General features: G+C 51.5%; 7 protein-coding genes across 7 annotated transcripts; 4 read left to right on the top strand and 3 right to left on the bottom strand.

Moving 5' to 3' along the window:
- Positions 1-288: 288 nt before the first annotated feature.
- On the top strand, positions 289-2,229 carry BO85DRAFT_465660 (salicylate hydroxylase; the record flags this gene model as incomplete). The annotated part of the gene is made up of 3 exons (XM_025662074.1): positions 289-609; positions 669-1,599; positions 1,677-2,229. The coding sequence occupies 3 exons, from the start codon at positions 289-291 to the stop codon at positions 1,772-1,774; spliced, it is 1,350 nt and encodes a 449-aa protein (XP_025519671.1). The 3' UTR covers positions 1,775-2,229.
- A 2,916-nt stretch (positions 2,230-5,145) lies between these two features.
- BO85DRAFT_483773 (uncharacterized protein) lies at positions 5,146-5,496 on the bottom strand (the record flags this gene model as incomplete). Its single annotated transcript, XM_025663183.1, has 1 exon — positions 5,146-5,496. The coding sequence occupies one exon, from the start codon at positions 5,494-5,496 to the stop codon at positions 5,146-5,148; it is 351 nt and encodes a 116-aa protein (XP_025519670.1).
- Positions 5,497-5,982: 486 nt separating this feature from the next.
- On the top strand, positions 5,983-12,748 carry BO85DRAFT_445153 (NACHT domain protein). Its single transcript, XM_025659188.1, has 4 exons — positions 5,983-6,708; positions 6,763-7,102; positions 7,161-7,436; positions 7,492-12,748. The coding sequence occupies exons 1-4, from the start codon at positions 6,259-6,261 to the stop codon at positions 12,600-12,602; spliced, it is 6,177 nt and encodes a 2,058-aa protein (XP_025519669.1). The 5' UTR covers positions 5,983-6,258; the 3' UTR covers positions 12,603-12,748.
- A 130-nt stretch (positions 12,749-12,878) lies between these two features.
- BO85DRAFT_445152 (putative MFS peptide transporter) lies at positions 12,879-15,256 on the bottom strand. Its single transcript, XM_025659187.1, has 6 exons — positions 14,741-15,256; positions 14,573-14,695; positions 14,306-14,528; positions 13,890-14,258; positions 13,688-13,842; positions 12,879-13,636 (listed from the first exon to the last, which is right to left on the bottom strand). The coding sequence occupies exons 1-6, from the start codon at positions 15,072-15,074 to the stop codon at positions 12,954-12,956; spliced, it is 1,887 nt and encodes a 628-aa protein (XP_025519668.1). The 5' UTR covers positions 15,075-15,256; the 3' UTR covers positions 12,879-12,953.
- Positions 15,257-17,638: 2,382 nt separating this feature from the next.
- BO85DRAFT_412367 (PI-PLC domain-containing protein) lies at positions 17,639-19,410 on the bottom strand. The gene is made up of 3 exons (XM_025657568.1): positions 18,688-19,410; positions 18,041-18,640; positions 17,639-17,974 (listed from the first exon to the last, which is right to left on the bottom strand). The coding sequence occupies exons 1-3, from the start codon at positions 19,253-19,255 to the stop codon at positions 17,748-17,750; spliced, it is 1,395 nt and encodes a 464-aa protein (XP_025519667.1). The 5' UTR covers positions 19,256-19,410; the 3' UTR covers positions 17,639-17,747.
- A 1,041-nt stretch (positions 19,411-20,451) lies between these two features.
- BO85DRAFT_483769 (uncharacterized protein) lies at positions 20,452-20,862 on the top strand (the record flags this gene model as incomplete). Its single annotated transcript, XM_025663182.1, has 3 exons — positions 20,452-20,592; positions 20,640-20,679; positions 20,750-20,862. The coding sequence occupies 3 exons, from the start codon at positions 20,452-20,454 to the stop codon at positions 20,860-20,862; spliced, it is 294 nt and encodes a 97-aa protein (XP_025519666.1).
- Positions 20,863-21,630: 768 nt separating this feature from the next.
- BO85DRAFT_412364 (carboxylesterase, type B) lies at positions 21,631-23,553 on the top strand (the record flags this gene model as incomplete). The annotated part of the gene is made up of 7 exons (XM_025657567.1): positions 21,631-21,843; positions 21,891-21,975; positions 22,027-22,341; positions 22,388-22,503; positions 22,552-22,849; positions 22,897-23,112; positions 23,163-23,553. 7 exons carry the CDS (start codon positions 21,631-21,633, stop codon positions 23,492-23,494), a joined length of 1,575 nt encoding a protein of 524 aa, XP_025519665.1. The 3' UTR covers positions 23,495-23,553.

Below are 23,553 nucleotides of genomic sequence, written 5' to 3'. Positions count from 1 at the left end.
ATGAAGCTGTGGAGCTATGTTGGAGGGATTATTGTAAGTGTGACTCCCGAGATGTGTTCCGAGTGAGGAATCACATTTACTGGTGCGGTGTCATGGATAGAAGATATGTTGGGAAGTACTGCCGACGTATTAACCGACTGATGTTGCACAAGGGGTAGTAGGATTGTATCGGTAGCCATGATGTCACTGCTTTGGTTTTGTTATAAGTACACTCAACTCACTTACCTCTCATTACTATAACTTTGAAATCATACCTACCTGCACTATACACAATACTACCAAGTCAACATGGACACCTACAAAGACACCTTTCAGCTTCCCCGCATCAAGGGCCAACCCCTGCATGTCCTCATCGTCGGCGCCGGCATCGCAGGCCTTTCCGCCGCCCTGGCGATACATAAAACCGGCCACAAAGTGACCATCCTCGAGCGGGTGCGGGAAATCGCCGAGGTCGGGGCGGGCATCCAGATGGCGCCGAATGCAGCGCGGATTCTCGGTCGCTTGGGTCTACTGGAGAAGGTCATGGAGAAGGCGAACGTGTTGGAGATGAATTCTCTCCGACGGTATAAGAATGATGAGGAACTGGGGAAGGCGGAGTTGATGCCTTCTGTATGTTATACCATATCTTTACCTTTGATCATTGTGGGGGGGAAGGCTAATGTGTGTAGGTCGGAGAAAAGTATCACGCCCCCCTTGCCGTCATCCATCGCGGCGACTTGCAAAGTATCCTGCTTGAGGCGGTTCGGTCGGAAAATATCCCCATTCGAACTGACTCGCGGGTCGTATGTGCGGCGCCTGATTTCTCCGCTCGCGTGCAGCTTCATACCGGGGAATGGGTATCCGGGGATGTTGTTATCGGGGCGGATGGGATCAAGTCCGATCTGCGACACCAGATGGCGGCGCAACATGGCGTGCAGGATATTTGTCAGCCGACCGGGGATGCGGCGTACCGGATCCAGATCCCTGAGGATAAAATGAAGGGGGATCCGCGGGCGCGGGAGTTACTGAAGAAGAATGTTGGGATGCGGTGGATGGGACCGGGAGGCCATATTATGGCGTATCCGATGAAGAACAATACCGTGTATAATATGGTGTTGTTGCATCCGCAGAAAGAAGGCGCGGAGACGGAGGAAAGCTGGACGAATAAGGGAGATAAACGGGAGATGGAGGAATTTTATTCCGAGTGGAATGGACTTGTTCGCAGTTTATTGAGTTATGTTCCGGATGGGGAGGTGATGGAGTGGACGCTGAACTCGCATTTCCCGCTGCCGACGTGGATTGAGAATCGCGTGGTTTTGATGGGCGATGCGTGCCATCCTATGCTGCCGTATGTGGCGCAGGGAGCGGCGCAGGCGATCGAAGATGCTGGGGTGCTCGGGTGTGTGTTGGCCTTGACGGACGATATCGATAGCGCATTGGCGGTTTATGAGCGGGTACGAAAGGATCGCGCCGAACAGATTCAGAAGAGTGCGGCAGTGACCCGGAAAGCGCTGCATTTGCCGGATGGCGAGGAACAGCGCAAGCGCGACGAGGCTATTCGCGGCCCTGGGAAGAATCCGGATCTTTGGGCGGATAAATCCTGGCAGGATTTCATGTGGGGTGAGTTTGTGCCATTCTGATTAATGCGGTGGTTCTGAAGATGCGATACTGACGGGGTGGTTGTTATGTTACTGTAGGTACCGATGTCATGAAGGAGACCGTCGATAACTTCGACGATTTGGTTGCTCGCAGTCACGGATACCATCCACATGCGTTGAATGCGGTGGCTTATTAGGATGCTTCTTTTTGTGATATATCCGACCGAGGGACCTGTCAATAATAATGGTGGATATTGTGAGATTCGGCGACTCCGTGGAATTGTACATCCAGCGACAACAATGATACACCTAGTAAAGAAGCAAACGAGCTTGTGGACATCTAGACCCGGCGATCAGCCAGCCAACCAACCCGGGGTTCAGCATCACACCCACAGCATCCATCCTAAGCACCTTGGTGCCCCGAAGGTCCAACCATCCATCCCCATCCAGCTGATTGCGCCTCCCGCGGTGATGCCGGCCAGAGTGACACGTCAAGGCAGCCACTAAGCACCACACTGCTACACGGCGAGAAATTGAGAATCGCATAACTTATGATGTTGAATGGATTCGAATTCCGAAGAAATCCCGTCTGGTGGAGGGAGAAGGTGACTAAGTAAGGGGTAGACCCAGCTTAATCTACCTCAATCTATTGGGGCGATCAGTCAGATATTATATTCATCTACTAGCTACGGTAGTCTGACCCATTTATGGGACAGCGCTAGGATTTGTGCTATGCTGGACTGAAGGCTACATCCTGACTTGTGCGTCTGACTGTGGAGGCAGTGTTTTGGGGTTGCATAGATAGTGCTGGTCCAGCAGTAGCGTTGAAACGGCGACGGTTTAGCGTCGTCGCGAAGTTTTGCTTCTTTTGATGGGGAAGGATGTGACAGGATCCGAGATGGAAATACCTGATAGTTACGGAAGTATAGGATCGTTGTGGTGTATTCGATACGTGAGTAGTATTGTATGTCTATTGGTAAGGTACTTCTGATATATACTATTGTCTACTATGTAACACTGATGTGGTCTACAGCGCATGTACTCCGTACTGTAGTACTAGGTTGCATTCCTTTTGATAAGCGATCGCGGATACTCACCACTATGGGTTTGTGAAAACAGCATAAAGCTTTTAATAGAATATATTGCTTTTTCTAGACAAAGTTGCTGGATCTTCGGATCAAGTTGGGGCATTAGCAGAGCATTACGACGATGCATACATTGTATTCTGAGGTGGAGATATGTATTCAAAATGGGTATACGGGGACTCCGAAATGTTGATCGCACCCATGATCACACCTATGTTCTTTCCTAATACGGGGTATTACTGGAGGACAAATGAAATCTCCTACAATAAGCGTAGATTGAGCATTTGCCTCACTATGAGATCCTAGTAGCACCTTTGATGATCTTCTGTAAGTGAAGTAGATAGATAGTGTGTGATAGTCTAGAGGGCGGGTGGGTTGGAATACTGAATCCATACTTGCCGTGACTGCTGCCGGGCACTCCAGTGCTAGCAAATACCACGCGAGGCCTCCATTTCCATCTGCGTTCTGTCTGCATCTGCATTCTGTCTGTACCGGCTGCCGCAGCAGTCACTCGACATGATCTTTGTGTAACCGGACTCTACTAATTGACAGTTGACACATTCTATGCAGAACACCACCCATGAACGTAATCTAATGTGGTTGCATACAATTGATGATTTCAATGGAATCATGGATACCCAATTCTTGCATACTGTGTATGTCTGTCTGCTTGCAAACCACAGCAGTACTCGAGAGTACCTCCCACAGTAGCCACGAGCATGGCATCCTCCTGTTCAGCCCGGAGTTTTGCGAGTGGGGTAGCTGAGTCGAGTTAATGATTTGAATTTTGCTCGAGCACTGGAGCATCTGCAAGTAAGTGGACCCCTTGCTGTTGGTGGTATCCCGTCCGTAGGTAGGGAATGGTAGATGACGCAGACGCGAGGTGAGGTCGGCGCTTTGCTGTAGCTAGCAGGAAAAGATTTCAGTTCTTCCGACATGATCGACATCAAGGACATGGTGAGTGCCGGAGTCCTGGGAACAAAATGTGGCAAGAAGATACTGTATAGTTGTATACCCCATCCTGCACTCATAAAAAATCATCTCCACTTTGAAAGTTGGATGAACATGCGGACAGGACAGGCTGGGCCTGTCAGGGTCAGTGTTGGTTCCCGCATCACTGGAACCACTCGGACGCTAGACTGCAACAGGCACGACGAGGATCGATCGCTTCCGCCAGGGATGGATCCCGTGCTTTCGTTCCTTGGTCCGTCCTCGGTCGCTTCGCCATGACGATTCGAACATCTCTCCCCTCTTGACAGAACAAGGCACGAACTATGGAGTAAAGTTTAGGTCATGAATCCACCACTTGGCAGCTTTCAGGTGCCTGCCAGGTGCCTGCCACCCTTTGATGGGTTTGCAAATATTCCCCTTCAGTCAATTCCGTCCACTTTTCTCCCCGAGACATCGGCAATGGCGCCGTGTCCCTTACCGATAACTGGATCGAGCCTTTTTCTCACTGAACCGTCACGTGGGAGCCAAAATTATCCACCCGCGCGGATTGCAGCCATCGTGAATCTCCGATCTCTCTTGCCAGCTGAATGACGAGATTCTTCCGTCCAATCCATACCGACCCACCCGCCATGCCTCCTGGCTGAATCAGGTCTGCTTATTGCCCCGAGATCCCACGGGCTCCATGAAACTAATGTATCCCTCTTGATCCGGCTAATCATGACTCCTGCCTGCAATTTTCGGGGTTCCATCCTGGTGCGTCGGGGACTACGCGGCCTGCACATTGGCCAAATCAGGAACGTCAATCCCCAACTTGGTCAGGATCAGACGCTTCCCACACTCTCCTGAGCTAAAACAGCTCTGTTTGGTCAGCAACCAAAATTACATACAGGTTCAGCACTGGCTGCTGCGGAGGTTCCGGATCGTGCACCCACCGCGCTAAGCGGGCCGGGGCGGTTCCTCAGCCGGGAGTCTGTGTGTGCTTGCCAACCATGGAACTCCCAATCATCCAGCGCACGGCAATGGTGTTGGCACTGGTTTTGGATGGAAGACCAGATCGTGCATCGACATAGTTACTCCGGTAGACAAGAAACCTAAGCAAATATATTCACCGGCTCAGTTTGACGATTAAACCGATTGTTCTGTCCGAGGTAGGCAACCGTCTATCCCGTCTTCAGCCCGGTGGAACCTTCTCTGCCTGCTGAGTAGCCGAACTAATTCTAACATACAGAATACTGGCATGGTATCGACTTTACATACCACGACGATCACATCGAGTCCTGCCAGCCGAGAAGGATTCAACCAATCCGCGTCCGTCCCCTCGATCGGCAGTTCGTCAGGACGATGCGGGTTTGCCCACTATCCGACTCTCGTTCGTTGCCATTGGCCCCCGATCGAAGAGTTGGGCCCATCCAGCCCCCTCCGCCCCAGTCGGGAGATCACGTCCTCTTTCTACCCCTCAGGCAGCCACAGCTGAACTCTTGCCCTAGCAAGGATCATAGCTGTTCAATAGACTATGCAGCCAGAAGGGGTAACTAGCACAAGGAGGAGCTCAGCTCTAGTTCAGCGGAGACTCCGAGTTGCTGGTCAAAGTAGCTGGAAACGGCCGCCACGAGCAATTCACGAGACCCAATGTGAGCTTTATTCGCCTGCCCCTGCCGCTGCTCGTGGGTGTGGGCACCATACGGGATATGGCCCGTGTTGAATGACAGAAAGTCCCGGGACACTGGTGCTAATGTGGAGAGTGACATTGCACTCGTCCAGACTGGCCTGTGCTGCTCCACTGCCCATCCCGTCCGCATGGTCAAGAAATAGGACAGTAGTCGATATGCAGTAGGCTGGGATGCACTGCGCAGAGGGTTCACCTTCCTTTCTGATACGCCCATCGTGTCATCACGAAGCTGTCCCCCCCTCCATCTCCCTTTGCAGGTGTCCAGCGGCGAATACCCTGCATTCGTGATGTCAATGCCATGGGGACCAAACTTTGATCGTCAGAGGGGACGCATTGAGTCAAAGACATGGGTTTTGCAACCCCATTGACAGCAATCTCTCTATTGGTCCCCTCCGAAAGAAACTTTGATTTGGAATTCTCAGCCGTTCTGGCGGTGCTGAGAGGCCAAAGATACAGAGGGACCCATCGGGATCAGACTCTTTTCAGCCACGCTATGCTGCAAGAGGTATCATCGTGGATGGGGGGTTAAGCTTGCCACTATTGCTCGCTCATGAATCGTGCTCACACGCCAGCCCACATCATTGCATCAGCCCCCGGTAACCCAATCCAACCCCCTGTCTAGGGTTTTTTTTCCTTCTTTGCTTCTCCTACTTATTTAAGTGACCTTTCCTCCCACAGAGAAAGTTCTCAATCTCTCTCAGATTGATACGAGGATTGACCTCTTAATCAAAGCCTTTGTTCTTCCATGTGTTAGGTTGCCGTTTTGCGTCGCTATTTTTCTTGTATAGTGAGTTGTTGCCGCTGCTTCTCCGGAGAGACCTCTGCTGAGCCTGACCTTCCTCCACGGCCTACAGTCACCCCCTCCAGATACCCCAAGCAGTCGCCACAACTCACTCGCACTCCTTCTCCCGTGAAGAAAACACCACCTTCGAGGCCCACAGAAACACCAGATCTTGCTGATACTCAAACAATCACAATGGCCCCATCTATCCTGTCCCCCGTCCCTAGCAGCTTTGCTTCCCCCCTCTCCCCCAAGATGCCCAGACGTATCTCGGGATTCGCGGAGAGTGACACAATGTCCAACAATGGCATGTCTCGCTCAATTACTTCCAGAAGGGTGTCCTCCCGCAGGCTCGACCCTCAGGAGACGGAATTCTCCCGGAAACTGTCTATCCTTCAGCGCCAGACCGGTGATGAGCTGGGCTTGACCATCTCGGGTGACTCCTATGAGATGATCCTGTCCTGGATCCAGGACGAGCGTATGACCCTTGTGCCCCCCGACGGAAGCGACTATGACAAGGTCCTCGGCTGGGCACAGCTGTTCGTTACTAGACTCCGGTCTTTTGAAGAGGCTATTGAGGGCTTCACCAACGTCAGCGGCCTTGCCTTCCAGATGGCTTACGGTTACTGCCTTCTCCTTCTCAAGGTATGCTCGCCTGATCTCAAATATGAGGATCACGCTGATGGTCGTTCATCCTAGCTCGGTGACGAGAATGCCTCCGCTTTGATGACATCGTTTGGCTTTTTCTACAGCAACTCCACAGCCCTTGGAAACCTTCTTGAACGGACTGGGCTTTTCAGTGTGAGTAGTGATATCCGCCGGCAGCTGGTCCAGGCACTGGAGGACTTGGTGCACCTGGTCGCCAGTGTGGCCATGCACTTTCACAAAGCCGTTCTCCGCCTAGGGGACGAGTGGGAATATATCAACATCTACGAGGCTTTCCCGGAGCAAATTCACAAATTCCGCCGTGCTTGCGAAGAGATTAGCGAGTCCATGTGGAAGCACCAGCTTGTGAAGGAACGCGGTGATGAGACCAAAGGCAAGATTCTTCCCTCTTCTGATATCAAAACATAAACTGACATTGTCCGAACCTCCAGTCGCCGATGTTAGGGCTGTCAGATCCTGGCTCAACCCCGAAGACCGTGTCCTCTCCAACGTTGCCGAAACCGTCTCACACCTTGCCCATGATCGCGAGGAGAACACCTGCCGCTGGGTCAAGCAAGCTCTGTTTGACTTCGTAACAAGCGAAGACAAGGTTCTGTCCATCGTGGGCAAGCCAGGCTCTGGTAAAACCGTTCTGGCATCTGTTCTTGTTGACAATCTGCAACACCCGATCCGCGGAGTCCCCTACAAGACTCTGTTTGTCCCCATCAGTAAGTCCAATCAGAGGTTAATCTTTCTGATCCATATTTTACTAACATAATGTAGATGCTCGTCTTCCTGCCGGGACTAGGCCCCGGGCTATCGTCAAGGCCATTCTGTCGCAGCTATTCGAGAAGCGCATTGGAAACGTCGAGCTGCTCCAAATTCTGACTGATGCCTTCCAACGCAGCAAAAAGGCTACGAACGATAATGATTACGACAACATCCTCTGGAATGCCTTGGAAAATGCGTTGGGCGCTGCACTTCAAGGTGCTAAGGATCTTGTCATTGTTGTTGATGGCATCGACGAGGCTTCCTGCGGTGAATCTGCACTGCTGCAGAAGCTGAGCGCTGCCACAATGAAGGGCACAAACGTGAAGTTGATCGCCCTGGGTGCCGAGACGCCAGCCAAGGCACCAGGCCATCACACTGTGCCGGTCACGGATGAGCGAATTTTCGAAGACATTGCTACCGTTGTGCGGAGCCAGTTCCTTAAGGCCAGGGAGAGCCTTGTTTTCCCTGAGCTTGATGACATTGAGCAGGAGTCCATTGTGGATCGCATCACCGAAGCCTCAAAGGGCTCATTCCTGTGGGCCAAGCTTGCCTCGAAGCGCGTTCGCAGCGCGGATAATGCCGATAACCTGAACAAGGCGGTGGATGATGTCGTGAACGCTAAGATGACTATCACCAACCTCGTCCTCGAAACAGTGCAGCATAAGGGCGTAACTGACGAGGCTCGCCTGATGTTGCTGTGGCTCGCAACAGCTGACCGCCCTCTTCTGTTTAAGGAATTGCAGACTCTGGCCTCTATCCAGATCGACAAATTGGCAATTGCCGAGGGCTACCAGATCGAACCACGCAAGGTCCTTAGGCCTGTCAGTTCTTTGGTATTTTTCCAGGACGGGCAGGTCTATCTTCGTCACGGTCTCATTCGCGAAGCGGTCTTGGAGGTCTTCTCCAAAGGCAAATTGATCCCCAACGTCAAGGACCGTCACGCCGACTTTGTGACCAGGTTGTTGATCTATATCAAGTCGTACGTGACTGAGCCACAGGGCAAGGAGCCGTCTCTCTCCCCTCTTATCGGCCACGAAACGGATTCGCTGGTCAGCAGGTACCCTCTGCTTGAATTTGCGGTTCAATATTGGGTGTCTCATCTGAGACAAACGACTGTCTTTGTCAACCAGGGTGAGACTGGTGCCGCGAAGGAGTTTGCCAAGGTGTTGCCGACTTCGATCACCGTTCTCCTGCTTCAGAGGACTCTCTGGGCGAACAGGCCCACTCCCGAGCTGTTGACCTACCAGACCACGGTGACTACTATTTGCCGCCAGATTCTGAACCCCAAGGATAGGGTCACTCTTCAGTCCATCATCAACCTCGCGCTATTTTTCCGCGACGTTGAATATATCCCGGAGGCTACACCCCTGTTATTCGAGGCTACCCGCCTGAGCCGCGAACTGCTGGTCAACAGCCCGTCTTTCACGGCACAATTGGCCAACATTTTCCTAGAGCTGACCGTGAGCCGCGTTACGGAGAGCAAGACCGAGATTATGACCATGCGCGAAGAGACTCTTAATCTCCTTGTTACTTGCTACACAAAGCTCTACGGCGAATCCCACAAGATGGTCATCTCCACCAGGGAGCAGTTGGTCAAGCACTATCAAACAATCAAGGACTTCCATAAGGCCGAGGAAATCAGCAAGCACATCAAGATCCTCACTGTCGGAGAGCAGGGCATTGAGTCACGTGAATACCATGGTGACTGGGGAGTGCGTGTCAGGGGACATCGTGGCAAGGTTTTCCAGATCAGAGTCAATGACTTCTTGGAGATTGAAGAACATGACCTTCTGATTGAACGTTCCGAATCCTTCGACTTTGAAGCCATGATCAAGGAGGCCGAGCAGTATACTGCGCAGGGCAAGTTTGACCTCGCGGAGCGCATCTATGTCGAGATCTGGCAGCGCGTGAACAAGGAATGCCGCACCAACATGACTGCCTTGTGGGAAGAGAGGAAGCTGGCGTCTGTCCTTGCTTACTCTCATTTCTTGAAGTCTCAGAAGAAAGAATACCAAGCCGCTTCCATTCTGTCCAGTGCTTGGCAGGAGCATGAGCAGACCAGTCTTACCATCTCTGATACCTCGGTATCTTACTTCCAGGAAATCGCAAAGATGATGAAGGTGGTCGGCATTTCCACCTTGGCTCTAACCGTCTTCAAGCATTGCTCTGAATACTACAAGAGCACAAACCGCACCCAGACGTCGAGCTTCAAGGAGGTACAGCAAAGCATCGAGTCCACATCGAAGGAGGTCATGCAGTCCTTCAGTTCTGAAACGGTCATGTCCGAGACCACGATTGAGGAAATGGTTTACGAGGCATCGAGCTCCATTACCACCATGTCTCAGATGTCGTTCACTGCGACGACAGAGCTCTATGCTCAATATGTTGAACAGCACCGCTGGCAAGCCGCCACTCGGCTGATCAAGAAGGTCCTCCACGGTGTTTGGCCTGCACTCTTCGCCCCGAACTTGCAAGATGTCACCCTTCCGTCCAAGCATGTCGAGAGCTGCATTGACCTTGCCGAGCGTCTCAGCAAGTGCTACTATTCTCGTCGTCGTTTGAGCAAGGAGGAAGATATCCGCGTCCGTATCTACCGCGCGTTGCGGGGTGGTCGCAAGGTCGACGACAAGCTCAGGCAACACAACACGGATGAGCTGCTTCGTTTGCTGAAGCGCAACTCCCAGACTGACAAGATCATTAACCTTCACCAGGAGTTGCTGAATGACTACGTCGGCCACTACGGCCCGGGCGATGCAATTGTGATCAAGACCCTGTGGACTTTGGCCGAGCTGACGCACCCTCGCCCCATCTTTGTTGATTACTACCTGCAGATCGTTCGCACTCTGAATAAGGACTCTACTACTTGCCATCCCGAGGCATTCCAGCCATTGGTCGTTGTCGCGACCGAGCTGTGGAATCAAGGCCGGTACTCCGACGCTGTGCAGCACTTCAAGATCCTTTTCACCTCCTTCATCAGCAACCCCAAGCTCAGCCCCAGGTTCCAGGACCAGACCTTCGTGCAGACAATCTTTAACCGGTACACTCACTGCTTGCGCAGCGTCCGCACTGAATTTACTGCCCTGCACCAGGTCACCGTTGAGTACCAGACCAAGGTCAAGGCAGTGTTCGGTGTTACTGCTACCATCAGCCTGCAAGCCTCTCTGACCCTCGCAAAGCTGTGCCAGGAATCCAAGTCGTATGAGGTCCAGGCCATCAGCATCTACGAAGAGCTGCTTGCGACAAAGTCTCAAGACATCGACCTTGGAGAGATCTCCAATACCCTGGACGCTATCTATGAAGAGCAGGCAGCTCTCGTGACGGAGAATGCGGAGTCTGTGACTACGCAGCAGGCCGAACGCGCTCTGAAGGTCTTGAAGAAGCGCACATCGACCGTGCGGAAAACCCACGGTTGGGCCCACGAGGAATCCCTTACCCGGATGAAGCAGATGATCTCTTTCCACGCTGAACGCAAGGAAACCGAGACTGTATTGAGCGAGCTCAAGCAAGCTACTGTGGAAATCTTGAAGTCTGAGACTTCTACCACCCGGTTGATTGCCGCTGCCTCCACTATCGCGTCCAGCTACATTGCGTCCAACCAGATCCAGAAGGCGACCGAGCTTACTCAGGAGATCTACCGTCAGATTGTCATGAAGGATACCTCCAACGTCAAGTCCGTGCAGTTCGACCTTGCTTCGAAGGAGCGTCAGAGCCTCAGTTTCCTGGCACAGCTCGAGTACAGTCTGCGCCGTAGCACATCGGTTACGATCACCGAGATCCTGGCTGCTCTGACGACCGAATATGTCTACTTCGAAGAATTCAGAAGCCTGACCAAGTCCAAGACGAGCTCCATTCACACCGTCTCTGTGTCTACCGCGCGCCTGTACCACTTCCTGCTGTCCAACAACCGTCAGACCGCTGCGGCCCGCGTCTTTGATGAATTCGTGGACTATTTCGTCGCTACCGAGGGCAAGCGGGTGAAGCTGACGGAGCCTGCGCAGGTACGCATCTTCGCTGAGACCATCCTGCGTCACTTCAGCACCCACCGCTCGGATGACTTCATCCGTTCCATCGGTATCACTAGCAACGACTACGTGGACCAGCTGCTGAAGAGCCAGAGATGGGGCAGCGCTTGCGACCTTGCCCTTGCCTCGTTCCACTACATCAAGTCCCACCAGGAGGTCTACCGCTCTGTCGGGATCGTCAAGTTCATCTTCGCTCTTGGTATGACTATTGCGGGTCGTGACCTTGTTGCTCGCCCTGATGAAGCCTCTCGCCAGAAGATGCTGGGTGTCTCTTCCATTATCATCAAGGAAGCGCTCACCGTCATCAAGGGTCTGAAGCTCGACATGGGCGGCGTCAATTTCGAGCAGCTCAGTAAGTTGATCGGATTGCTTGGAGACCTGAAGGACTATGGAAACCTGGCATGGCTTCTCACCATCCTGTGGGATAGCCGTGAGGCGCACCGCAACTGGCCATCCTACACCCTTTCTCTCGGCCACCGCCTCATCATTGCTCGCTTCCAGATCGGCAAGTACAAGGACGCTATCCGCCTGGCCGAGGACATCACTTACAACTGCCGCCGCGTGCACGGACCTCGTCACCCCAGCACTCTGGAGATGTCGACTCTGCTGACGCAGTTGTACACTAAGGTGGCTACCAGCCACCAGAACCACAAGGAGTTGGCCAACCGCTACTACAAGAAGTGCGCCCAGGTGCATGAGAGCATTCTTCGTGCCTTCAGCGACCCCTACTATGCTGACTACGAGGAAAACCTCGACGCCAGTCTCGATGGCTCTATGTACGGCGATGGGCAGGACAGCACCCCTGATACTGTTCCCGAGGCCCAGCGTGTCCGTCAGCACCTGCAGCTCTTCAAGCTGGCCGTTGAGCGTCTGGGTGACTGGCCGGGTGACTACCAGGACTACGTGCGTATGAACCGTGATGTGTTCGCAGCATACCTCGAGGACCTGAAAGGAGTTGAGGGGGTCGAGAAGTGGAACCTGAAGGCGTTTGGCTCTGGCAAAGCTTCGAGCAACGACGATGTGTTGAACCTGGACTTGCAGTCTTGGGATATTATTGATACCCAGGGTAGCCCTGTTGTTGAGCCGGAGGAGGAATTGTAATGATCATGTTTGCATGGATTATCTGATGAGTGGTTCATGTTGTGATTTTCCTGTTTTGATTTACTTGGCTTTGGTTGATTCCCTCTATTAGTTTGCTTTTTCACTTACTTGCCTGACACCTAATTGACTGCTTGTGCGACGCTTAATATGTTTCTTGCGTAGTGTGTAATATCTGTAGATTCATCTTGTAGGCATAAATAAGGCGGGTGTGAATCAAGATCCAGGTTTTGAGAAGGAGGATATGAGCGAAAATATAGTATTAATTCATATGAGTGGTCGTAAACATATACTGGGTTTGAATTATGTGTTAACTACCTAGTACGTGAATTCATCTTTCAAGCAGCACGCATCCTATCGCTGCTCTTCATCAGCATGTCCCTCGGGGCGACCTTCATAGTGACTCTGTGGCAGATGGTTCAACTCATCCTCTTGACGATCGAGCTTATAGTTCGTCAACCAGAATCCTGCAGCGCCGACAAAGGCCAGAATCGCTACGACGGCGTAGTTCCACACCAGGAGCGGGTCATTCGATAGTCCCACGAGTGCTTGTCCGATGGCGGAAGAGAACGCGTTCATGAACAAAGCCACGGCTTGCACGAGGGAGCGCATGTTGCGCGGTGCTTTGGTGAAGGCGTATTCGAGTGAGGTTACGGATGCGAAGATCTCGGAAATGCCGCCTAGGATGTAGACTAGCGCTTGGACCCAAACGGAAATGGGCGAGTGCGAGTTGTATTCATCCAGGCAGTAGTTGGCTTGTTTTCCGCATTCACCTTTCTGGTAGATGTAGTACTGGGTGACGGTGGCGGCGATCATGGATAAACCGGCGGCGATGAATCCAGCTGTGATGCGCTTGAGAGGGGTGAATTGAATGCCGACTTTTCGGAGGAATGGGTATACTAGCTGGTCCATGATGGGGATAAAGATGATGAGTGAGAGCGGGTTGAGATTGTTGATGATGTCGTTGGGGACACCGCCGAGACGCATGGTGGCCGCCTGAGAGGTCAGGTTGTTTAACATTTGATTGTAGGCCAGCCCTGGACTGTTAGCATGAGCTGCAAAGAGAGATCAGGGGGTGATGAACGTACAATACAAAGGATACCACAGAAACACCTTGCATGCTTTCAGACCACGTGCTACCTCATCTACCCATTCATCATCGAAGGTCATCCATTGGGGGCGACTGGCACCCAGAGCACTGGGCTTGACCGAATCCCAAAAGGGGGTAGGGTTCTTCTTGAACCTAACATGTGTTAGAACAGAGTTCAGTGTGTACAGGGGGAAACTTACATCTTCGCAGGATTCAGCGACCAGCGCCCCTCCATAGCCAGCTTCCACAGCCTGAACGCCTGCAGGTACACGGACCCAGTTGGCTTAACCAGATAGTACTTGTTGCGGCAGATAAACAACACTGTAGGGCAGAAAGTGAACATGATGGTGGGCAGAAGATATGAGAGCCAGAAGCCAACGTAGCGCTCCGCATACACCATGCTAACTTGTCCTAGGATGGAGCCGATGTTAATCATCATGTAGAAATACAGGTAGATGCGCGCGACGGTGGCAGCATGGTCGACAATGACACGTTCTCCTGAGGGGAGGGTCTTGATGTACGGCCTGCTCTCCCGATATTGCTCCGCGATCAATGGCGAGATATTTGACCTAATTCAGTTAGATAATGGCCACTATGAAAGTGATAACGAGCTCACTTGAAACCACCTGTTCCCACTCCCATGATAACCAGACCGATTGAGAAGCAAGCAATTGCACCGTGTGGATTCTTGATAACCGGCGGGATGGCTGAGATGACGAGGATTGTATGTCCCAGCAAAGCGACTCCAATCGAGAACATGATGGTGCGGAAGCGACCCCAGTACTGGTCGGCCATGAAGGCGCCCATGAGGGGCATGATATAAGACCAGAAGGAATTGACTGATGGGTCAGCAGATGGTCATTCCGCATATGTAGCAACTTACACAAGGTCAATCCAGTGGACGCTTGCTGACCCATGCCCAGAGCACCGGGTACCAGATTGTCTAGACCATGAGTCGCACCGGCTGATGAACCTTCAGGAAGCGGTCGTTGGATGAAGTTGACGACTGTCAATGTTAGCAGGGAATAGAGCGGGGTAGTGACGGACGTACAAACTGCTGTGGTTCCATAGTAGGAAAAGCGCTCGCACAATTCCACAAAGGCTACAGTATAGGCTGTCCAGGGGATTTTGCCGGAGACGCGACGTAGAGTCCTCAGTTCATCCGGAGAAGGGAAGTCTTTCTGTAGAGCTGCATCGTCTTCATATGCGGCCGACGAACTGAACCCGCCTTTCTCAGCGGTTTCACGAACCTCCTCGATCTCAGGTGAGGTGGCGGGACGCAGCTCAGATGAGATTCGATCCCTCTTCTCGTCTGGATGCGCATCATGAGCAAAGGCTGCAGACTTCGCAATCTCTGCCACTTCAGCAGTGTCTGAGGGATTCATGATGGGCGCAGCAGGGACAGATGCGCAGAGGGAGAAGGAAACGATAGAATGCGGTTGGGAGGGTAAGAGGCCCAGGGGAATGGTCGACTTTAAAATGGACAAGCCAAGGTTGGACAGCCGATCGGTTGTGCAGTGAAGGAGAAGTCCCGTCTGAGCGCGAGGTGACCGACCATTATCGCTTGTTTTGTGCCACCTCCAATCATGGAAGGAGGTGAGTGCAAGCTGAGTTTGGTGTGAAGAGCCTATCGGCTGGCCACCCTCGACACAGCCGGAGGAAGTGAGGGTTCCTCCACGCCATATGGTGCCAAGATTCTGCCTTATCGCCGGCTGTGCGACAAAGCGCAATTATTCATGTCTCCTCAGTGACCCGGGCACTCGCTCGGTCATGTTTTCCGGGATGTCAGCGAACGAATCCGAGGCATTTGTCTCAGCTCGAGCTGGGCACTCTCCCTAATGGCCACCGCGATAAGCCCGGCAGAACAAGCGGATTGGTGCGTGAAATTTGGAGTGGCTTGGCAGGTCTTGGGACAGGAAGTTGTTAATGTGGCACTGGCGGAATGTTGGGCTTGGCTGGCAGGCTGGGGTGCAACCTCACGGCTTGGCTCGACCGGGGGCACCAATGATCGATCACTCGAGGGAATTGACCCTGAACCAGTCCTCAAGATTAGGATGTTAGGGTCATGATACCACCACGCGATCCTATCGGAGCAGCCCGACAGTCCCTTGCCTTGGCTCATGGACGGCCATTGTTACACCATTTCGGACTTTAACCTCAAAGGAGCCAAAGGAGGAAAAAGTAAGAACGGGATCCCGACGGAAGTTGCTAGTCATAAACGTGGACATCTACCTGTTCCCGCCACTGTAGTTCTTGGTAACATCCTTCCATGAGATGATACGCTGGAGGGGTCGTCCAGCCAAGCGATCATGTGCCAGTGGAAATTTATGCTGGCTAAGACAGCGTACACTCCCTACGTCTGCCATCTTCTGGTCACGCTGAAAAAGAATTTTTATCGTTGGTCTGACCGTACTAACATCTAAATGGTCTAGAGGATGGAGACAAATTGAAATGCAGAACATAAGCGAGATAATGAGGTAAAAAATATGGGGTAGCTCCTTGCTTCCCCGCATACCAACCGATGATCATTGCCGACCACGGATGCTTTCCCAACCCAATCTGGCCTGTGGGGTGAGACACGTTCTAGACTATCCACAAAGTAGCAGTTTGCATCGAGCCTCAACGTGGAAATGTCTCCGTCTCTGTTCGCACCTGATCATACCCTTCTCAGAGTCCATGTGGCCGAAGCTCGATGCATCGTGAAGATCCCTCAACGGTCTGGACCTGCCATTTGACGTAGAACTGTCAGTACCCTGTAGAGGAGTGTACGCTAATGGGCTGGATAATTAGACTGGGCTGGATAATCTTATTAATGAAGTGGGTGAATTAGTCTGTAGTGTAGTGCATATGGGGTGACATGTAGATAAGCATTGAGGCCATTCATTCTATGCATGTCCATTCAAACTATTTTCAAACTATTCAATGCATACCAATCGATATTCCTTGCTCTGATTGGACTTCCTTCACTAGATCATTCTCCAGCTCTATAAGATCATCCACCGGCCCTCCTCCATTCTCATTTCGTATTCTTCCCCACTACGAGTGTCTAGAAAGATGAAAGCAATCACATATGGATGCTCTGAAACTGATATTAGAAACCAACACCGAGATTAGAGAATCTATTCACTGTCGTTAGTCAAAGGACAAATATGTGATATATACGATTAGACTATAAGGGCTATCCACACTTATTCAAGAACGACGCCTTTTACAATGCTAAGAACTACCATGGTTGAATATACTACACTCTGGTAGACACGCCATCTGAATTGATGCGGTATACCGTTCAGTACATTCAACCATATCGCATCGGGTACTCTGTGCAATAAATTTACAAATCTCTATCTAGCCCCCATGGCTATAAATTAATATAACACGACAAATAGCATCCTATAGACAATGTGCATCTGACTACAAATTCCCAACGGCCAGTTATCTTGCTTATAAGCTTGAGATTATACATAAGGTTTTCCCTTGTTTACTCGATGGTGGCGTAGCAAACGAATGAAAGGAAATCGAGACATGAAAAGATATGGGCGAAGATAAACCGATATATTCCTAGCATACGGTCAAGGATAAACGTCCCTTGTGTGGACACTACTAAGCACAACAATTCGATGATATTGGATCAGAGAATGCATCGCCAGTTCGGTCGATGTATCTCTCTGTCTTTTGGCGCAGACACCGGGAACATACACAGAAAGCTGGAAGTCATAATTTCCATTATGGAATTCTATATCCGATGCCACTTGAGTTGCAAAACGCTACAGAGCACCCGCAGCTAGCTGGTGGAAACGTATGATTGTTGCACTGAGGATATTGCTTGAGGTTGTGGCGGAAGAAGAAGCAACCCTGGAATGATTTATTGGAAATCCATTTATTCTCTAAACTTTATTTCGCTTGGATATACCGCGTTTTCCGGTCCTGGGAAATACATAATGAGGTTTTTCTAAATGTAGGAAGGATCAATTGTCACATAAATAAAAGCAACTAATTACAAGAAAATGGTATAATATGCTATCTACATCGATCAATCCAATGGTGTAAAAGGTATCACATCATAATCCAAAGAGAGTAAACAAACCAACACCCATGGCAACAAATGCAGAAAGCCAAGTATATGGAACATCAACAATTCTCGACGCCGCACTGCTCGACCCGCCACAACATTTACCATTGTACGTGACGTTGTTCATTTGAGCTGCGACTTCGAAAACGGAGCCTTGGAAGTTGCCGTCGTTGTAGTAATCGACGAGGAGGAAGTTGGGCGGACGATCCCATTTTGCTGTTATTGATTGATGTTAGTATATCAAAGGATCATGTATATTCTGTGCTGATGATGGTAACTTACCTCGACAATTGTTCGCCATCAGTCCTAGACTCCCATATCCCGACACTGCGTTCGTCTCATTGATCTGAGCGGAATCCGGTACCAGAATATCGATCCCCTCAAACACAATCTCAAGGTTCAGATTATGGTTGATCATATACATCCGCTCCTCTGCCTGCGCAGCTGTAATTCCAGGGGGCCGCTGCACCGTGCAAGGGAAGGAGGTATTCAGCGGCGAGAACGGCGTCTCCCACATTTGGGTAAACTCGTCCAGAATGTACGGAATAGCAGTCTGATTGGCCTGGTAGTCCATGAAGACAACAGCGCGTTTGCCGCCCATAATCATCTCCGATAGCGTAGGCCAGTCGTCCAAACTCATGGGGATTTTCCACGGCTCGTAGACGTAGTCGATGAGACCGGAGTTTTCGATGGGAGCGGTAAAGTTCCAGGGGGAGACGTAGTCGGAGTTGACGATCAGGATAGTGACGACGTCGTATGGGTTGTCCTTGATCCAGTCGGTCACAGTTGTGAGGTAGTCTTCTAGGGTACCCATGTTCAGGAGGTCGCAAGAGGTGTGGCAGAGGTAGATGTCATCTTCGTAATAGTGGGCTTCGAAAGATACTGCACTAATGTTAAGGTAGATCGCTAATGTTGAAAAGAAGACTTACGCATGCGCACTCCGTCCTCAAGCTGAGTCTTCACATTGTACATCTGATTTGCTGCAATATTGTTCTTCTTCACGAAGGGACTGTTGTGTGCTGTGACCATGGTAATATTCGAGTATTGTCGGCTGCAGAACTCGGTGTAGCCATTGCAAGGCTGCAAGTTGGCTGGCGTGGTCGCAGTGGACGTCGCAGTGCTACTGGAGTTTCGCGTGCCGGTGACGACGACATTTGTATCCGTAGTTGTGGTGGCAGTGGTGGTGCCATTAGTAGAAATGGTTGTATTGGCCGCGGTGGTGGTGGTGAAGGTTGTTTGGGAGACGCTATCCCCGACCGTAATCGTAGTGGTGTAGCTGAGATAACTGCCGGTAGGAACAACGACGGCAGTTTCGGTGGTCACGACGCTGAAAGAATCACTGTCAATTCCTGAATGAGTGGACGATACTGATGCTGTAGAGGTATCATCGGTGATGGTGGTAACTTCGGCTTCCCTCATGCTTGTCGTGCTCTTGGCGCCCACGTGGATTCCCCGCAGCAGCAGGAGAATCCAAAGATATGCGACCGCGAGCATCATGAGGGTGAAGGGTGCGCGGATGAGAAAATCAGATCAACCCTCAAACATCGCCGCCTCACGAGATTTTATTGAAAGATCTTCTTTGCCACTGAGGCTATCTCGGAGCCGATCTCTTGGCCAATCCACGGCTTGCGCATCCCCAGATGGCGGAGAGTCCAAAAGTGAGTCGACGGGTGACGTCGGCGTTGCTGGGCAAGAAAAGCTTGGCTGGCTTGGTTCTTTCTTATTCTTCTACGCTGCACAAATCCATACCCAAACATGTGCGGATCTTTTGCAATCATTGGCAATCATTCTACGTGTCTGACATCATCCGAAGTAGGTACCTGAATTGTTATTAGCCTCTATGCCTGGCTCCGTCTATTCAGTGTGGTGAGAGGACCTGGCTGCGAATCTTTCTGCCTAGGGGATGTGGTCCACGGTTAGTCTGCGCTTGCTGCAGAGTCTTTTTCCGGTGGGACCAACCACCAATCCTTCTTTGCGCAGTTCAAGGCTGACAGAAGGAAGCACAATAGTAATGCGAACTTAGTTAGGCATTGTTCTACACTGGCGAAAACTAAGTTCCAATAATCGATAGCGTCAAGTGACTTGCTGTGCTGCTAAGCCACCCGTCGTCACTGTGCGACACGTTCAGGAACAGCAATGCTGAAAGGCGTGGCACCCATCGGCGATCGGTCGTGCCAAGTCAACCGGTGCAAATAATCATCTACTCCTGACTTCCGGCCCATTCTTCATGCCTGGACACGACACATTGTTTTCGTAACGCTCGCTAACGGCGAGTTCGTTTCACGAATTGAATGTGCTGCAAGTGGCGCCCAATTACTGTCCCAGGTACTATCGCATCTATGCGCCGGGAATTAAAGAAGCCAATGGTGTCACGAAGCACCTATCGCATCCTGATGCTAAGCCACATCTAAAAGAGACGACAGGTCAAATGCGTCCCGGGTAACCCGGCTGAAGATGAAGCCGTGAAAGTCAGGCAGCTGGATTACTGAGGGTCCTATTACGAGGGCGTCGCTTCGAGAACACCATATTATCGCCCCGATTGCAGGTGGGTCAGCTCGACGGCGGCTCGTCCCTTGTGGCCCCTGGCGAAGTAGCTTCATTTGAGAGCTCCTTTTAAGGGGCAATGCCCCCTACCCGTATAGTCCCTTCTCCTGTTACCTGCACGTCCTGTACTCGTCAGACAGACACACAAGATGATCGGTAGTGGCTTGATGTCATGGCTGAGGCCCTCCGAGGCCGTGCCTGAAAGCAAATGGGACCCCGAGACCCTGACGATGGAGCAGCCTGCTAGCCCATCCGGTCCCTCCCTGGAGCACATTGTTACTGAGCAACCGGTATGCTAAGTCATCCGTAAGGTCGGCCAAGGTATTAACAAGAACAGCGCACTGGAGAGTCCATGCAGCTGCAGATCCGCGGTGGTGGTGAAGGAGAAGTCTGCTGTGGAATGTAAGTCTTCTGCGTCCAATGAGGGGATGGTGCTAACTAGTCTAGTTGTGCTGGTGTCTGCTGCTTTGAATGCTGCGAATGCTGCTGCGATTGTTGCGGCGACGACGAGCCCGATGGTCCTCCCCCTCCTCCCGGCCCGCCCGGACCTCCATGAGTGAACAATAGATAGACTCGGAGAACGTTGGTTCGCATATGAATCGGGTCATATGGTTAAGAGTTCGACCAAGGAGTTCTGCGTGATAAACATATTGTCGGCCCGGGGTGACTGTTCCTCGCCTGATGCGAATAGTGATTATCAATATATACCCTTCGTCAGCACTGACTGAATAAGAACTTACCTCTTGTTGCCTTAGTTCTATGTGAGGATCATGAAGTTATTGGGAAGTCATCCAGACCGGTCTTGTACACGAGATGGGCCGATTTTGTATCCCAATCGACACCTTTCAACCATCCAAAGTGGGGTCGATGACAGTCACAATGCCAGTCAGCATCATCAGCTCAACAAATTTTGACCAGCAACGGAGACCAGTGGTCCGATACTTGAAGTAGATTTAGACCCGTGTAGGTTGAAATGGCTTCATCTTCGGTCTTAGTTTCCCAATCGAAGCTGGTCCAACGCCGAGACGCGGAGCGTGGGGGTGGGACCCCGGATTTCCCCCACAAACTTGGCTGTGGTTGGCACTTTTTCCTTAGCTTCCATCCTGTGCACAGATACTATACCCTCAGAGGTCTCTACATCATGCCATCGAAGTTTGTTGTTCGGGTTTACCAACTAGCTGAATGATGTAGGTGCATGCCGTACGGTGAATTTGTCTAGATTTTTTGTATAGCCGGAAGCCGAAGGTACCCCGCGTTATGGCTATATAAGGCTCGTAAATTCCATGCTCTTGTAGATGGGACAACAGCAACGGCGAATCGATAGAATAATGGTGCAGGCTGTCGCTTTTGGACTGCTCGGGCTAGCTGCCTCTGCCTTGGGCACCTATGCGCCCTACTATGCGAACCTGACGTGGGAGCAACCGCGGACTCTGTCCAACTGGTCCAATCTTACCGTGGAGACACGCACAGGGACGTTCATTGGCATGCTGAATGACACTTACCCGGACGTTCGGCAGTTTTTGCGAGTCCCTTATGCCAAGGTAATGCCTTCATTTTGTGGATCATGTACTGTCTCTGATATGGCCAGCCCCCTGTTGGGGATCTGAGATGGCTTCCTCCTCATCGGCTTGATAACTCAAGCAAGAAGATCGATTCCACCTTCTACGGTCCAGGCAAGTGGACTTCCAGATAAGTATGAGACTGTGCAACTAACTCAATATCAGCCTGTCCGCAGTATGTGTCGGGAGAGAGTGATTTCTGGAATGAATACGAACCGGAGAATCTGCTGCTCTCCGTCGGCGAAAGGCTCAACCAGGGATCCACGGCATGGTCCTCGTCGGAGGATTGCCTGTCTCTAGCGGTATGGACTCCATCGTATGCTAATGAGACCTCCAAGCTGCCAGTTGCGCTGTTTGTTACGGGAGGTGGTGGCATCACGGGGGGCATCAACATCCCGTCCCAGCTTCCCTCCGCTTGGGTATCGCGCTCTCAGGAGCATATCGTTGTTACCATCAATTATCGAGTCAACATTTTCGGCAGTGAGTATTTAGCTTTCGGCTGTCTTGATTGATCTGACATGCATAGATCCCAAGTCGCGCGCGTTGAATGAAACATCGCTGACACTGATGGATGTGCGTGCTGCCGTGGAATGGGTATACGAGAACATTGAAGCATTTGGTGGAAACCCCGAAAATATCATGGTCAGATTACAGTTTCCCTCTCACATGACTAGAGCTAACGATAAGCAGCTATGGGGACAGTCACAGGGTGCCCTGCTGACACATCTGTACACCCTCGCATGGCCAGAAGAGCCTCTTGCCGCCAAGTTCGGCGTCATCTCCCAGGGAGCATCTGCCACACTCAACCTGTCCACCACGCCTGACGTGTACCAAGACTTTGACATCGTGGCCAAGGGACTAGGGTGCAATTATGGTGATGATGCCGAGGCCGAGCTGGAGTGCATGCGCGGGATATCCTGGGTGCAGATTGAGGAGTATATCAACCGCTACAATAGCTCTCCTTCTATCGCTTTCACCAACTATATCCGTATGTCCCAATCTGACTTGTATGCCTGTTCCCACTAACAGCATCAGCCGATGAGCGATACATTTTCTCCGACGAACGACAGCGATACCTTGAGCGCAAGGTTGCCCCGGGGCCGGAAATTCGATCTGACACGGCACGAGAATTCCCCAGCACAAACACGACTTCGGTAAATATTGAAGAAGGCGAATCAGACTGTCTGGCAGTGACTGATCTTGCATTGCGTGCGTCGATTGGGCTCGAAACTTATCGCTACTACTGGGCTGGTATGTCCCACACCTACTTCCTATGCTCATGATAGTGCTAACATAGACAGGCAACTTCTCCAACATCAGTCCCGTCCCATGGCTAGGAGCATTCCATTGGACCGACCTGCTGATAATTTTCGGCACATACAACCTCGATGTCGGCGAGATCTCACAGTTGGAAGTGGACACCTCCGCTACGATGCAAGACTACCTGCTTGCCTTCCTCAAGGACTCGTCAACCGTCAGCGAGACGGTCGGATGGCCAGTATACCTAGGCAATGAGAGCAACGGTGGTCTCATCCTGGAATTTGGCAACGAGACAGCAGTGCGGATCATCACAGGCGACTGGCTTGACGCGGGATGCTACAATTCATCTATCCCATTCAGAATCTGGGGGTAAACCTATACACACTATCACCAGAGTATATACATTCAACACAAATCCAACATCACCTATAT

The sequence above is a fragment of the Aspergillus piperis genome (genome assembly GCF_003184755.1).
Source record: "Aspergillus piperis CBS 112811 unplaced genomic scaffold BO85scaffold_2, whole genome shotgun sequence".
In the NCBI taxonomy this organism is placed as follows: domain Eukaryota; kingdom Fungi; phylum Ascomycota; class Eurotiomycetes; order Eurotiales; family Aspergillaceae; genus Aspergillus; species Aspergillus piperis.
This window is presented reverse-complemented; position numbering and strand designations above follow the sequence as displayed.

What these genes read in the sequence shown, in the direction of transcription:
- BO85DRAFT_445153 (XM_025659188.1), top strand. Translation starts at nt 6,259, where the DNA reads ATGGCCCCATCTATCCTGTCCCCCGTCCCTAGCAGCTTTGCTTCCCCC. An exon ending in ACTGCCTTCTCCTTCTCAAG is followed by an intron (nt 6,709 to 6,762) that starts GTATGCTCGCCT and finishes CGTTCATCCTAG; the next exon opens with CTCGGTGACGAGAATGCCTC. An exon ending in GACTCTGTTTGTCCCCATCA is followed by an intron (nt 7,437 to 7,491) that starts GTAAGTCCAATC and finishes AACATAATGTAG; the next exon opens with ATGCTCGTCTTCCTGCCGGG.
- BO85DRAFT_412367 (XM_025657568.1), bottom strand. Translation starts at nt 19,255, where the DNA reads ATGATGCTCGCGGTCGCATATCTTTGGATTCTCCTGCTGCTGCGGGGA. An exon ending in TGAGGACGGAGTGCGCATGC is followed by an intron (nt 18,641 to 18,687) that starts GTAAGTCTTCTT and finishes ACATTAGTGCAG; the next exon opens with TATCTTTCGAAGCCCACTAT. An exon ending in GATGGCGAACAATTGTCGAG is followed by an intron (nt 17,975 to 18,040) that starts GTAAGTTACCAT and finishes AATCAATAACAG; the next exon opens with CAAAATGGGATCGTCCGCCC.
- BO85DRAFT_445152 (XM_025659187.1), bottom strand. Translation starts at nt 15,074, where the DNA reads ATGAATCCCTCAGACACTGCTGAAGTGGCAGAGATTGCGAAGTCTGCA. An exon ending in CTATGGAACCACAGCAGTTT is followed by an intron (nt 14,696 to 14,740) that starts GTACGTCCGTCA and finishes TAACATTGACAG; the next exon opens with TCGTCAACTTCATCCAACGA. An exon ending in GTGGGAACAGGTGGTTTCAA is followed by an intron (nt 14,259 to 14,305) that starts GTGAGCTCGTTA and finishes TAACTGAATTAG; the next exon opens with GTCAAATATCTCGCCATTGA.